The sequence below is a fragment of the Condylostylus longicornis genome, unplaced genomic scaffold, assembly GCF_029603195.1.
Source record: "Condylostylus longicornis isolate FDR11 unplaced genomic scaffold, ASM2960319v2 ptg000044l, whole genome shotgun sequence".
Classification (NCBI taxonomy): Eukaryota; Metazoa; Arthropoda; class Insecta; order Diptera; family Dolichopodidae; genus Condylostylus; species Condylostylus longicornis.
In genome coordinates, this window is record NW_026578013.1 from 2,512,132 (window position 1) to 2,526,116 (window position 13,985).

At 26.3% G+C, this 13,985-nt stretch overlaps 1 protein-coding gene across 3 annotated transcripts in view; it reads left to right on the plus strand.

Moving 5' to 3' along the window:
• The window catches only part of LOC129610260 (uncharacterized), a 68,099-nt gene extending 57,153 nt beyond the window's left edge, over positions 1-10,946 (plus strand). For 2 of the 3 annotated variants that reach the window (XM_055522772.1, XM_055522774.1), the window contains 5 exons: positions 2,468-2,598; positions 7,504-7,722; positions 7,789-7,922; positions 7,990-8,274; positions 8,332-10,945. In XM_055522772.1, coding sequence (XP_055378747.1) covers positions 2,468-2,598; positions 7,504-7,722; positions 7,789-7,922; positions 7,990-8,274; positions 8,332-10,300 — 2,738 coding nt within the window. In that variant the 3' untranslated portion in view covers positions 10,301-10,945. Of the gene's footprint in view, positions 1-2,467; positions 2,599-7,503; positions 7,723-7,788; positions 7,923-7,989; positions 8,275-8,331 lie in introns of all 3 variants that reach the window. The other variant, XM_055522775.1, reaches the window with a different exon arrangement.
• Positions 10,947-13,985: the final 3,039 nt, after the last annotated feature.

Consider the following 13,985-nt stretch of genomic DNA (forward strand, 5'->3'; position numbering starts at 1 on the left):
ACTATTATTATTATTATATTTATAACAGTTATTAATTATGTTGGTATATGAATTTATAAAAGATAATATATAATAATAATAATAGAAAAAAAAGTACTTTATAATAGTTATAATAAGAGATGACAGAAAAAATGTGTTTATGTGTGCGTTTTTCTCGTATATATGCATGTGTGTATGGTATATGTGTGGGGTGATAATTGAATTGTTTGTGAATGAATTTGAAATGTTTAACATATATGATCAATTTTATGATTATAGTTTATTAAATGAAAGGTAAAAATAGTAGGCGGTTATTTTTTTTTATTTTATTGTACAATTCAATAGAGTAAATGATAATAGGGCTTTAATGAAAGAAAATAGTATTGTTATTTTGATATAATAATAAAAAAAAAAATTGTATTTTAAAAAATTCATAATATAGTTACGTAAGAGCTTTTTTTTACAATATCTACTTTAAAATAAAATATAAGTATAACACTTATAACATAATAAATAGGTGACAATAAATTTTTAAATTATAATGCTTATCCAATTTGTAGCGAAATGGAATAATATATAGGAAATACAAAGTTCATCAATTATAATTTAAATGACTCCATATAATAATTGTGATTTCATATCAAAATAATGGAAAATTATTGTTATTTCCAAAAGAAGAAATAAAATTATTAAAGATTTTTTTATAATTTTAATGAGTCTAACTAACGCCAGTTTTATATTATGAATGGAAGAGCGAATATTGGTATAAATTTTTTACAAATGATTTTTATGATTTTAATAATTGGCGCCGTAATCACTCCATTTTCGTACCCATAACCAAAAATATAATTATTATTAAAAACTATTTGTTTGTTTTAAATATTACTCTTTAGGCGTTTTAGGCTTCTTATTAAAATTTTGTTTATAAAATATATTTTTTTCTTACCCTACTTGATTCTAAGTCAAGCATCACTTCTGCAAATCAAAGAAGTTAACTATAAATGGTGACCAGCCTGCCGTATTTTATAATATTGCATATTCAACTTTATATAATATTTAATATAATTATTAAGGTAATCTGATCAGGGTTTGAACCCCAAGCCCTTCGTTTAGACGACCGGTACCATAACCACTGCACCATTTGACAGATAAAATTGCAAAATAATGTGTTTATAAATTTAGCTTTGTCTTTCGATTTGCATTTCTCTTTGCAAAATTTCTACACTGTTTAAATTTTTAAAGAAAGTTTTTACTTATCTCCTAAAAGTTACGTCCACGCAAACTGCCAAACTGCTTTTTGATTTCTTATATGTATTTTACAAATTTTTGGTATTTTGTATACTACAAACGTAAAATTACCGTTATATAGTAGTTATCTAATTAACCGTAATTTTAATACCGTTTCTTTAAGGTATTAATTTTGAATAGACAGTAAAATGTAGAAGTTTTAAATATTGTAATTATTTGCGGACATTAATTATTTGTGATAGACACTATGATCTTTTTAATTTGTGTCCTCCTCCTTAAAGTATACAGAAAGACTATATGTGGCTTTCATAGAAATAAATGATATGCGATAGTAGAATAAAAATTTTAAAAATTATTGCTTTATTTTATTATTTTAGAGAATTGAAGGCACGAGTGAATGAAGGTGTTAACTACAGTTTTTGAAGTGTCGAGTAAATTAACCTTCTTTCAAAGGAAAATAATTTAAGAATGGGATATAACATCTTTTAAAGGAAACGTATCTCTTAAACTGAGTCGTTTTTTGAAAAACGGGTTTTTGCATATAAAAGATTCACTCGTGGCTTCATTCACTCGTGGCTTCAATTATGACAGCTTTCAAACTATAACAGTCATCCTTGCAAAAAAACAGACAAGCATATCTTCAAATTTCAAATTTAATTTATGAATTCTGTCACCTTAAGTATACAAAATGTTAAATAATAAAAACAATAAACTGTAAAATATTAAATAAAGTTTCCCGCCGGAAAATTCAAACAGCTATTTTAAAAAACAAAAAGGTCTAACATAATTTTTAACTTCTTTTTTTTCTTAAAAATAACCTTCAATTTAATTAAAAAAGATTATTTTATAATTATTATTATTGTTTATTAATGATATTGTCATAAATGACTCATGACATAGACAATTTCTTCAAGGTTAAGCGAAAAAGTTCTCATAACATAATTATTACATTAAACTTACATACATAAGTGTGTGTTTTCGTTTGTATTATATAATAATATAGTCATTGAATTTGAATTGTCGTATCAATGTATCTTTGATGTGTGTAAATAGTATAATTAAAAAAATAGAAAAAATTTTTAACTACTTTTGTAAACAGAGAAGTAAACACTAAAATACCACCGTTATTGAATTTTTACATACATACATACTTTTATTTGCTATTATTTTTATTAAAGAGAAAAAAAACTTTTCATCATATAATGTAATTAATATTTTTATTTTGTTTTTGTACAAACAGTACTTATAGCTCTAATGACACATGCTGGCGCTATAAGAGCTTCATCTTTAATATTTGGTAAATCCTCTACTACAACTACAACAACAACAACAGAGACTCCGTCAGCTGAAGATGATGATGATGCAGCACAGGTAAGACCAAATATTTAATATTTTTCCATTTTGTTTGTATAGGGTGTAGTTTTTCTAAAAAAAGTTTCCATAGAAAACGAAAAGTTAAAAATTCAAATTATGTGAATTTTAATAAGTCATGTGATTCCAAAATCTAAAAATATTGTAGTGCAACTAGATATTCATGACAAAGCTTTTTTTGTTAGGTGTCAAATTATATTTAATCATGGGTCTACATAAAACAGGAACGTGATTATATTAAAAATTTCAAAAATTAAAAACAATGGTCGAGATTCACTTTAGGGTCTGTTATCTTGGAACCTGTTGAACTATGAACAAAATTAGACCTTCTCATTAGAGTCAATATTTACTATGGTAAATAGCAGGGCACTTAGGAAACTGTCACCCTGTATATTTAAAGGAACACGTACATATTTACATGTGTGCATACATATACTATATATTTTATGTAAACAATATTATGTCTGATAACTTTTCTGTTAAGTATTAAGTAAATACAGTAAGATGAAATTGTCCCACGTTCATCAAAAGTTATACAAATAAAACTATTAATAAAAATAAAAATAACAAAAAAAAATGAACTAATACTCGTATTGTGTAATAGAGATATGTTGGCACAATTTCTGTGATCTGACATATTGTAACTAGATAAATGTTATTTCATTATAATCTGTATTCATATAAATAAATATTTTCAAGGAACGTTTGCATCAATATCACGAATTTGTTATAACGTTTATAATCGAATTGTTCATTTTACGTTTTCAGAAAAATATTTTTTTCTTCGTATAATGATTAATATTTTATTAGTTAGTTGGGAAGAACAATTTGGCTTTCTGTAATAATGTTATTGGTAAATATTCGATTTAATCATATTGATAATCCAAAATTTTCTAATCTCTCCATTTAGAATAAATAAATTTTTCTACAACCTATAATCTGCAATGCATACAAAAGAAAAGCAATCTACCGAAATAAATGTACCTTACTAGACTACTCTTAATCATGCCCGGTTCTGGTTGGTTCGGCGCTACGGCCCTTCATCATTTTTAAAGCAATGAACAAAACCAATAAATATTACAAATTTCGTATAATAGTGTCGTTCCTACTTTCTGGCTTTCATTGCATATGTATATTTTACATATACCGTAGATTCGGCCTCAAGAGAGCGGCGTCTCAATTCCCTGTTTATTTAAGTTAAAGCATTTAGAAGAAGCTGCAAACCTCTTAACGCATATGTAGCTAACTAGTGATTTAAATTTGCAATATGAATCGAAATTGATCCTATAGTTGGGTGTTATTAAAAATTTCTATTTCATATATTTGATTTTGATTTACGTGAATTTCTCATTTTATATTGTGTTGTCATTTTTTTATTTTTATATTTATTTGTTTGTATTTTTATTTGATCTTCTTTTTTGTTTGCGCTATTGTTACAAATCATTCTTTGAATGAAGAGCACTCAGATTTGAAAATTGTTAATAATTTTTTTAAAAGATTTTTTTTTTTTTTTGCAAATGAGGACATTACCCAGTTCAGATGTTTTAATGACATTTTAAGTTTTTGCTTTCATGGTATAGCATGTAGGGAAATTGGATATTTATTATGAAGTGTACATAAAATAAATGTAAGAGGTTAGATAACACATTTATTTTTTTTTGTTATAGTTTTGAAGTGGATTATGTATATTTTACCGGTAATAAAAAATATAATTTTAATTAATTTGAAAAAAAAGTGTAGGATTATTATGGTAATACTATATTGTAGTGAAGAATATAAAAGTTTTGAGATAAATTTTGACAAAGGATTAGATTGTGAAATTTATGTCAACTTATGTGGTGAATTGATAAATTTGATTGACATATCTGTCAGACTCTTTTTGTTATTAATTTAAAATTTAATGTATAAGAGTTATAATTGTAATGGCATTGCCATTATAAATATAAAGATCGTACAGTCAACCCTCCTATAACACGATGAGTGCGTACCGCGTTATAAGAAACTCGGATCTAACCGTACAAACACGGCTAATTCATAGCTCGTTGGAAACGGCACTATAAGAAGCTCAGATTTTAGTATAAATCACATCATTCGTACCGCGTTATATGAAGACCAATAAATACAAAAGACAAGATAAATTACAAAATTATTTTTATTGAATTGAATTGAAGAGTTCGTATAAATCATATAGTTCGTATAGTCCAATTATAAATCACAAATTAAGCAGCAAAAAGCTGAACAAACGCACGGTGCAGAAAAAATTTTAGAAAGACTTGGACACCAGCGAAACGTATGCACTGTGAAAGAGCTCTGGAATATTTAACCACTTGCGAAAGGAGGGCTGTTGCAATTTTAGCTCCGCATTATATGGAAACCGCGTTCTGCGAGTACCGCGTTATAGGAGGGTTGACTGTATATTTTTCCAGTTTGTTTTTAAAAATTTTATTTCTAAATTACTTGAAGGCAAAATTAAAAAAACAAAAATCTTGAAGAATATTTTCTTTAAAAATTATTATATTGTAGCACAGAATTCAAATATGTACCAGAAAATATTCTTGACCATATAAAATAAAGGATTTAAAGATGTTCAAGTATACAGCTACGCATTCAAGTACAGAAATCTAGAGAGTATTTTTTGAAGAATGTAGTAGTTAAGGAGCGTACTTTCTCTCGGTGAATCATATGACGTACAGTTGAGATTTGCATTCAATTGTCACTTAACCTGTAGTGTGGTTGGGTGGTCGCTACAAATTTTTCCCCTACTGAAGCTGACATACCCTTCTCTAAGGCTCTTGTCTATTTTGCTTTTTATTCTGGAGTGAACTGTAAGTGCTAATACCTTGATAACAAAATTTGGTGTTAAAATGCCTCGCATATTTTTTCATTTCGATAAGTCAGCTTTTCTGCACTTTTTCTGTTCCAAATTATTCTGAATTTTGAATACATGGTGTTTGTTCTCTTCAAAAGTTCAACTAGTAATACAATCTACCAGGTCGTTATAATGTTTTCTCTTATATTTATTGCGTGACAATTAACAATTTTATTTAATATTGCGTATTCAATGAAACTGAATCCCAAAGTCAAGAAAATGGTTTATAAGATATTTTCTATTAAAATGAAAATGATTGTGTCATTTAGCAAAAAAATTGCATAGTAAAACGATTTGCTTCACCATAATGCAAGTTTTTATTAAAAAAAACCAAAAAGACGGCCAAGTCTACCTTATTGGTAGAAATGAATCATTTATAATTTTTATAGGTCTAATTCAAATTTTAATTGAAATCAACCTAACCATATTTTTTTGTTTCTCTTGTCCAACTTATATTTTTTTTTGTATGTATTTTGGCTTTTGTTTTTTGTGGTAATTTTGAACTTGAGAGTTTGGTAAATTCTTTTTTCGAGAATTTTTTTGGATGTCGAATTTTTTCCCATTTTTATTTTTGTTTTGTATTTTTCCATATATTTTTTTATTATATTATAATATTTTTGAATTAATAGATATGATATAATAATATTTTTTTTTCATAATAAACTAAGGTTATACAAATATTTACCTCATTGCAATTGGTATAGGAATGCAATCAACCCATAGACCATAAGGCATCAGGCCGCCTGAATATTATATAGAAAATTTTTATATTTATGCTAACCAAAGAAAATTTTTCTATCAGTGAGTTTTATTTTGAACTGAAAATTTTCTTAATATAATGACAAAACTTCATCCTTGTGAAGTATAAAGTTCTTTTTCTGTTTTTATTTTTAACTACAGTGCAATCTTAAAGAGTGCAAAAAAAAATAATAACGAAAAGAAAACTTATCTATCTATATAAGAGCAAAGAGAAGAAAAAGAAGAATTCGAAGAAAAGAAGAAAAAAATAAAACAGGATTCTTGTATAGAATAAGATAGAACCAACTCTTTTTATATGAACAAATATAGAGTTTAAAGAATTTTTCTATTTGGATTGTGTCTTTGCTAAATGAGTTTAACATATTGAAATAGATATTTTACTTGCAAGATGTTCTCATGTAGTGAAATATAATGGAGTTTGTCTGTGTGTTCCATTGATTTCGTTTTACGTACATTTATAAAACACTTTTAGTATCCTTAAGGATATTTTTATATAAAAATCGTTTTTTTACACTATACCTAACAAAATTCAGAAGAACGCAATGTTTTGATATTAATAATTTAGAAGCAAAGGATATGGTATGTGTATAGCCATAAATATTCTCATAATGCGTTTTTTTATATGATTGAATCACCTTGATGTTATTGTCAGGATAACCAGTAATTCAAGTTTGCTTAAATTTTGTTTTATAATTGTTTTGATATCCTTGATTTAAATTTTTGTGGGTATTATTTAAAATGCGTATATACCGCAAAAATTTTATATGTGATTTTATGTGTGTTTATAGATTTAATGAAATTATTATAGTAAAACCAAAATTATTAAATTAAGCACTACATCAGACGCTATTTAACAAAGTTTTATGCTTGCTTATTCTTGTTCTAAGTACCCAGGCGTACATATGAGTATAAAAACCATACACCCCAACAAATATTTCCGTTTATGATTTCATGGAACGCAAATTATTGGGATGTAAACTTCTTTGAACAACCTTGTTTCATCATATTGTTTTTTTGCTTCAGTATTTCAAGGAGATTTTACTCGTTTCTACAAATTTTTTTTCCAGTGTGAGAATTCTTAGTACCTTAAATTTTAAATCTCTTGTATTTATGTGAAAAGATTTTCGTAGCATTTAAACTGGAGTCTCAAATTATCTGTTATTTAAGCCTTATTGCTAAACAAAAATTATATATGGTTGAAAATGAATGTAATTTTAAATTGTATTTAAATTAATTTATAACAATATTCATTGATGGTGTATTTTGATTTCTTTCAGACAACTGAAAGTGCAGAAACAGTTACAAACACGACACATAAACTAACTGGAATACCGCAAATTGATTATATTTGGGATCCTAATTTACCCCGAGAATTAAATGGATATAATTTATCTGATTATCCATTTTATGCTTCACTACCACCACGTGAAGAAATGGATTTCACTTGTGATGGACAACATGATGGATTTTATGCTTCTGTGAAACATAAATGCCAAGTAAGTTTCAAAAATATTGAATTGAATTTGAAATTGAAATAATAAATTTTTAATTAATAATTTTAGGTCTACCATCATTGTGTCTTTGGTATACGAAATGATTTTCTGTGCGCTAATTTCACTGCTTTCGATCAAAAAACTTTCATTTGTCATTTCGTATCAGAAGTTGATTGTAAAAATTCACCAAAATACTTCCATCGGTATTTACAATTATACATAACTTGTTATTTTTGTTTTTATATAATTTATTCTCATCTAATTTCTTAGAAATGATGCATTATATATGGCAACAACATCATCTACATCAACTACCACAACTACAACTACTCCGGCACCTGTCACACAAGCGCCAGCGCCAGTTGTACCTGCAAGGCCTCTGAGACGGAGGAGGCCATTAAGGAGGCGTAGACCGCAAGTAGATTACTACTATGATGATGATTATGAAGATGATTACTATGAAGAGCGACCAAGAAGAAGAAAACAAAGACCAAGAACAAGACGACCAGATTATGGGGAAGATTATGATGAAAGACGTGCTTATGATGATGACCGGTAAAAAAAAAAATTTTCTAAAATTTATTCTAAGAGTAAATTTCATAATGTTTGCAGATATGATAGACGCTCGTCAAATCGCGATAGATTACGTGATGACATAGACGACTACGATGATTACGATAGAAGAATGCCTGAGCGTCCGAGGAATCGACATAGACCTTTAACAATGACAAGATTTGATGAAGATGAACGACCATTAGAACGGAAAAAGCCTGGTGATCGAAGGAGACCTTTAAATGAAGGACGTCGATCACATACTGATAGGAGGTATAATCAAGACGATAGAAGGAGTGTTAGTGATACTAAGCCAAGTGTTGGTAGTGATGAAATTGATTTAGACCGTAGGACGTTAGGAAATGGGCGAAGAAAATTAAGTGGTAGACCATTTGGAAATACTGGAAGAGCACATGAACGTCGCGGAGATGAAGATTACGATGATATATCAGATGAAAAGCGAGATTTCGTAGACAAAAAAGCAAGAGAAAAAGAAGATAAATTGCTAGTCAAACCTTCTGGACCATCATCAAGCAGTCTGAGCTCATTGTTTGATAAACCAAGAGCACCACCAAAAATCTCAAGACCGGTTCCTTTAAATGAGAAAAAGAAATATGACTATTCAAGCCAAAAATCTATATTTTCAACATCAACTAGTCGACCTCGACCAGCTAATGTAGAGTATTATGATGATTATGATGATACCCCTCAAAAAGAAACAGTTAGAGAACCTGATCCACCTGAACCAAGTCCATTTCGGCCACCTTCACCACCAAAACGTCTATTTGCTCCACATAAAGAACCACTAATAAAACCAAAACCTAAAAGTACAACCACAACTACAACAACCACCACAACTCGCGCACCAACAACAACTACTAGCTCTACTTTTTCTACTACAAGTACAACCACCACAACTACTACAACGGAAGCGCCAATACTTTACGATGATGAGTATGATGATGCTCCTATTGAACAAAAACCACAAGAATTTACATCAAGAGAGGAATATAAAACATCTAAAGAGGAATCTGAAGATAAAACTGATAATAAAGAAGAAGTTTCACCTCCAGAAGCTCCTTTACAAGTATCTGCTCCATCTGGTCCATCAGGACCAAGTGAAGAAGAATACGATGATACGTCTTCTCAAAATTCAAATGAAAGTCAGAAAGAATCTGCTGATATAACATCATTGGAAAAAGAAAGTGATTCAAAATCGGGAGAATTAAGAGCAAAATTTAGTGTTAGAGATCCATTCAAATTTACCTTAAATGCAAAATATAAATCAGATGGGAATCGTGAACCTATTCAATCAAAATATGAATTAGCAAAACTGCAACAGCAAGAGGAAGGTGAACCACAAATTAGAGAAGACATAAAGTTTTCGGGAAGAAATGATAATTCTGATAATTTATCAAATTTCAAAGAAGTAAGACCAATAATAAGAATTGTTAAAAGACCATTTTTACCATCACGAGGTGGAAGTCCATACTTACCGCGTGGATTACAAGCTACAGGCGGTGTTCAATCAAAATCATCAATAACGGAAAGTACTCCAGTTGATATGGGATCTACTGTATCTGGTGTTAGAATTTTAGAACATACAGCACCTATTTTACGTGGCAATGGTGTAACAAGTTATGATGATATTACTGGATATCATATGGGGCCTAGAACAACTCAACAACCACAAATCGATAATCCACCGAGAGCAACACTCGATGAACTTTATGAAAATGAATACGATGTAACATTAAATGATGCATTAAATCCAACATTAAAACCACTAACATCGCGCGGTGGTTATTCATCATATTTAAGTAAATATGAAAAAAATCGTTTCTCATCAAATTACCCACATAGTAGTGATTCTTATTATTCATCCTCAGATTTACGTAGAAGTGCAATACACCCACATAGTAGGCAACAATATCAGCAAGAACTGATACGTCATCAGTCGAGTGTTAGATTACCGAATCGAAATAGTCCTCGAGGATCATATGTTTATATGCCAGACTATGAATATTAGTAGTTATATTATTCTCTTTTTTTATTATTTCTAAAAAACGCAACAAAAAAAAAATTCTTTTATGATCACACAACTTTTTGTGAAAATTCCTATTAAAAAATTTCTATTAAAAAATTCAAAATATTATAGATTTGTTTAAGAATTAAAAAAATTATAGTGAAGCTCTTTGAATTGTTAATTTTCCTCTATTGTTTATTTTTTGTAATTGTGAAGTCTTTATAAAGAAGTTTTTAGATCTGCACATTGCTAGCAGAAAACTATTTTTTTTTAAATATTTAGTCAGAACGAGTAAAATAAATTTTTAATAAGTAATTGTAAAAAATACTCAATTAATAATGAAAATATTCAATGTGTGTATATTTGTATCGTGATAGCAAGGATATTTTAATTTTTTAATTAGTTTTTTTAATTCTTGCATCTATAATCAACTTGCATTTTTAGATTCTATTCTCTTGTAAATTATTAATTTCATCTTAAAATGGATCTTTTTTTTTTAATGTAATTTCAGAAATTAATTTTAGAAATGTATAGATTTTTGTAAAATTAAATATACAAAGAAAATTGAAAAAAAAACATACATAAATATATTATATATATTATATATATGATATAAATGAAAAAAACTTTTGATATCTATTTAGAAATAGATCACTCTCCTTAAAAATTGTATAGACTAAAGTATTAGAATTAATGAAATCGAAAAGAAAAAAAAAAAGAAAACAAAATAATAAAATAAAAATAAATTAATTTTATAAATGGTGTACTTTATTTAAATTTTTATATTTTAAGCTGCCTCTAAGTATAGATCTAGTCTATACTCTACCGGAATTTGTTTACTTTATCTCCCTAATAAGCTAAAAAATTTTAATGCACAAATACGAAATCGTAATAAATCTTAGGAAAGATTAAAAAAAAGGCTTTTCTGTAAAATCACACAAATTATCTTTTCCTTACAACTATAGAAATCACACTAGAAGACTTTCGATAATTCACTTTTAATTCTAACTAATTTTTGAATTCATCATGTTTGATGAATTCAAAATATAAAATCTGCAAAAGTACCATGTTTAATTTCATAATTTAGTGCTGCTTTTTAAAAGTATGTACTGCTTTAAATTTCTATTTCAGGGTTCATTTAAAAAAATAGGAACATATTTTTTTTTGTGTTGTGAAGCCTAGCTAAAGTAAAAGTACTTAAGTGTTTTTTTCTTAAAGTAATTGTATCAACTATAGCCTTTTATAGTCATAGAAAAACTTTCACAAAATTTGTGACTGCAAGCATCATGTGCCTACATACAAAGCATCATATGCCCCTAGAAGAAAACTTAATATCTTAAATGAAGCACCAATATTATGTTACAATATTTTCCGAATTTGTAATCTTTGACTATAAGTATTGCATTTAAACTATTTGCCGTAAAGTATTGCAAATAATATATACTTGCCACTTTGAAAAAAATAGTATATACTGTATATATTTCATATAACTACAGAATAGATCAAAATTAGGGTTCTTTTATACCTTTAGAGGTGAGAAGTCCGCATAAATTTCAATATCCCATTTTATACAACTTTTGTAAAAGCTTCATTACCTTTAATGATGTAAGTATTTTAAATACATGTATTTCATGTAAATATAATCGACAACCGTAATGTATTGTATTAATAATCGACCACCGTAATTATAATTTAAAAAACAATATCTTGATAAACGAAGACGCCCAAAGAAATTCAAAGAGGCACTACCTTTGAAATGAATTATGAAAAAATATTATTACATATTTTCTCAAAATTTCCGCCTGAATATATGCAAGATTGTAGGCAAAAATTTTTCGAGAACAAAATTTTATTTATTTAGCTATCTACATATGCTTATTTTTATAGGTATTGCTATTTTTATTAACTTTACTTAATTTATTATGAGAATGAAAATTTGCTCAAATAATATTTCTAAAATATTTTTCCTTACCCATCCTAAATACTGCCAGTCAATGTTTAACTATATTTATAATTCTGTCTATGTACGAGTACCTATTTGTTTCTGGATAGAATTATGCAGGAAAAAAAGTATTATGCTAAAATAAAAACTAATGAAAATAAATGTAATTTAATTTTATAATAATTTTTCTTTGGGCGTTATAGTATGGACCTAGTCTTGAGATACTTTGCAAACAGTTTGATTCATTTAAAATTAAAAATATTGAAGTGATTATAATTATATTTATAAAAAAAAATTTATTTTATGTTATTGTTTTTTTTTTTTTACATTACATTCACATTTAGATTTTATATAAAATTCTTCACATATTTATAGTAACTTCAAATTTGTTCTCTTTTTTTCTTTTACTATTTATTTAAAATATTTTTTATTATTTTATTCAATATTAATTAACTTTCTTAAAATTTCTATTCTATCTTTGTGGCAAATTTAAAAGAATTTAAATATTTTACGTTTAATAAGATATTTTTTTTTTTTTAAATTAAATTATACTATAATCATATAATTTTTTTTGATAATAAAATGCGTGATTTTGAAATATAATAAAATAATGTTGTTAAAAAATTGTAATAATTCAAAAAAAAAAAAAATACAGAATTCAATTATTTATTGTTATATTATATAGTATAACATTTAAAGTGTAGTTTTCAAATTAAATAACAATATTAAAATAATGCGATTTTTATTTAGTTATTTTTTTTTTAATTTAAAGCGATATTCTTATAGTAAAATAATAAATTTATAATTTTTTTTTTATTGTATATAAAATTGTATAAAGATGGCATTATCTTGTTAACATTTAAAATTGTTTTATATCTCATTATAAAATTAATTATTATGTAATTATTTATTCATACAAGCAATTTGAAAAATAAAAAATATGTAAAATATTTAAAATATCTTTAGTAATCTGATGAAAATTTTATTAATTAAATAAAAATATGATTCCTTTAATTTAAGGGCGTTTTGTCAAAATGCATTAACTTTTGAAAAAACAAAATGTAGAAAATTATTTTGCAATTTTGCAATTTTGCATTATTTTTATTGAAAAACTAATGTTTAAGCAATTTTGTATTTATTTATTTATTCAGCCCGAAACGTTAGTAAATTTAAAAATGAAACATTTTACTTTTTTTATATCAATATTTAATTTACAGCTTAATTCCAACTAATAATCATTTTATTAACAGATAACTCTAGTATAATAATTATTAAACTTTTTCCAAAATGACGATATTTCTAATAATTTAATATTAATTTCATTAAATTGCAGTATGAATAAATAATTTTAAAATTTCTTATATAATTTTTAAATCTTTTTTTTTTTGTATACAAAAAAATAATATTAAAATAGGCAGTTAAAAGTTATTTGGCAATTTATTTTCTTTTTTTGTTCTTTTTCGCAATTACTTATCAAAAAATAAACTTTTTATGGCAAATATTAAAAAAAAAATAATAATTTTTTTTAAATTATTGTTTTGTACCTTATGAATTTTAAACAAACATTTTGAAATTCCTAAAATAACATTCTAAAATGAAATTCTTAAAAATTTTTTTTATGCATTTTCTTCTCTTATTACTTTTTTAACGAAAATTATTTAAATATAAAAAAAAAACCCGTATTTTTTAATTACGAATGATTAAATTTAACAGCAAATCTCATTTTCTTTTCTTTAATTTTTTTTC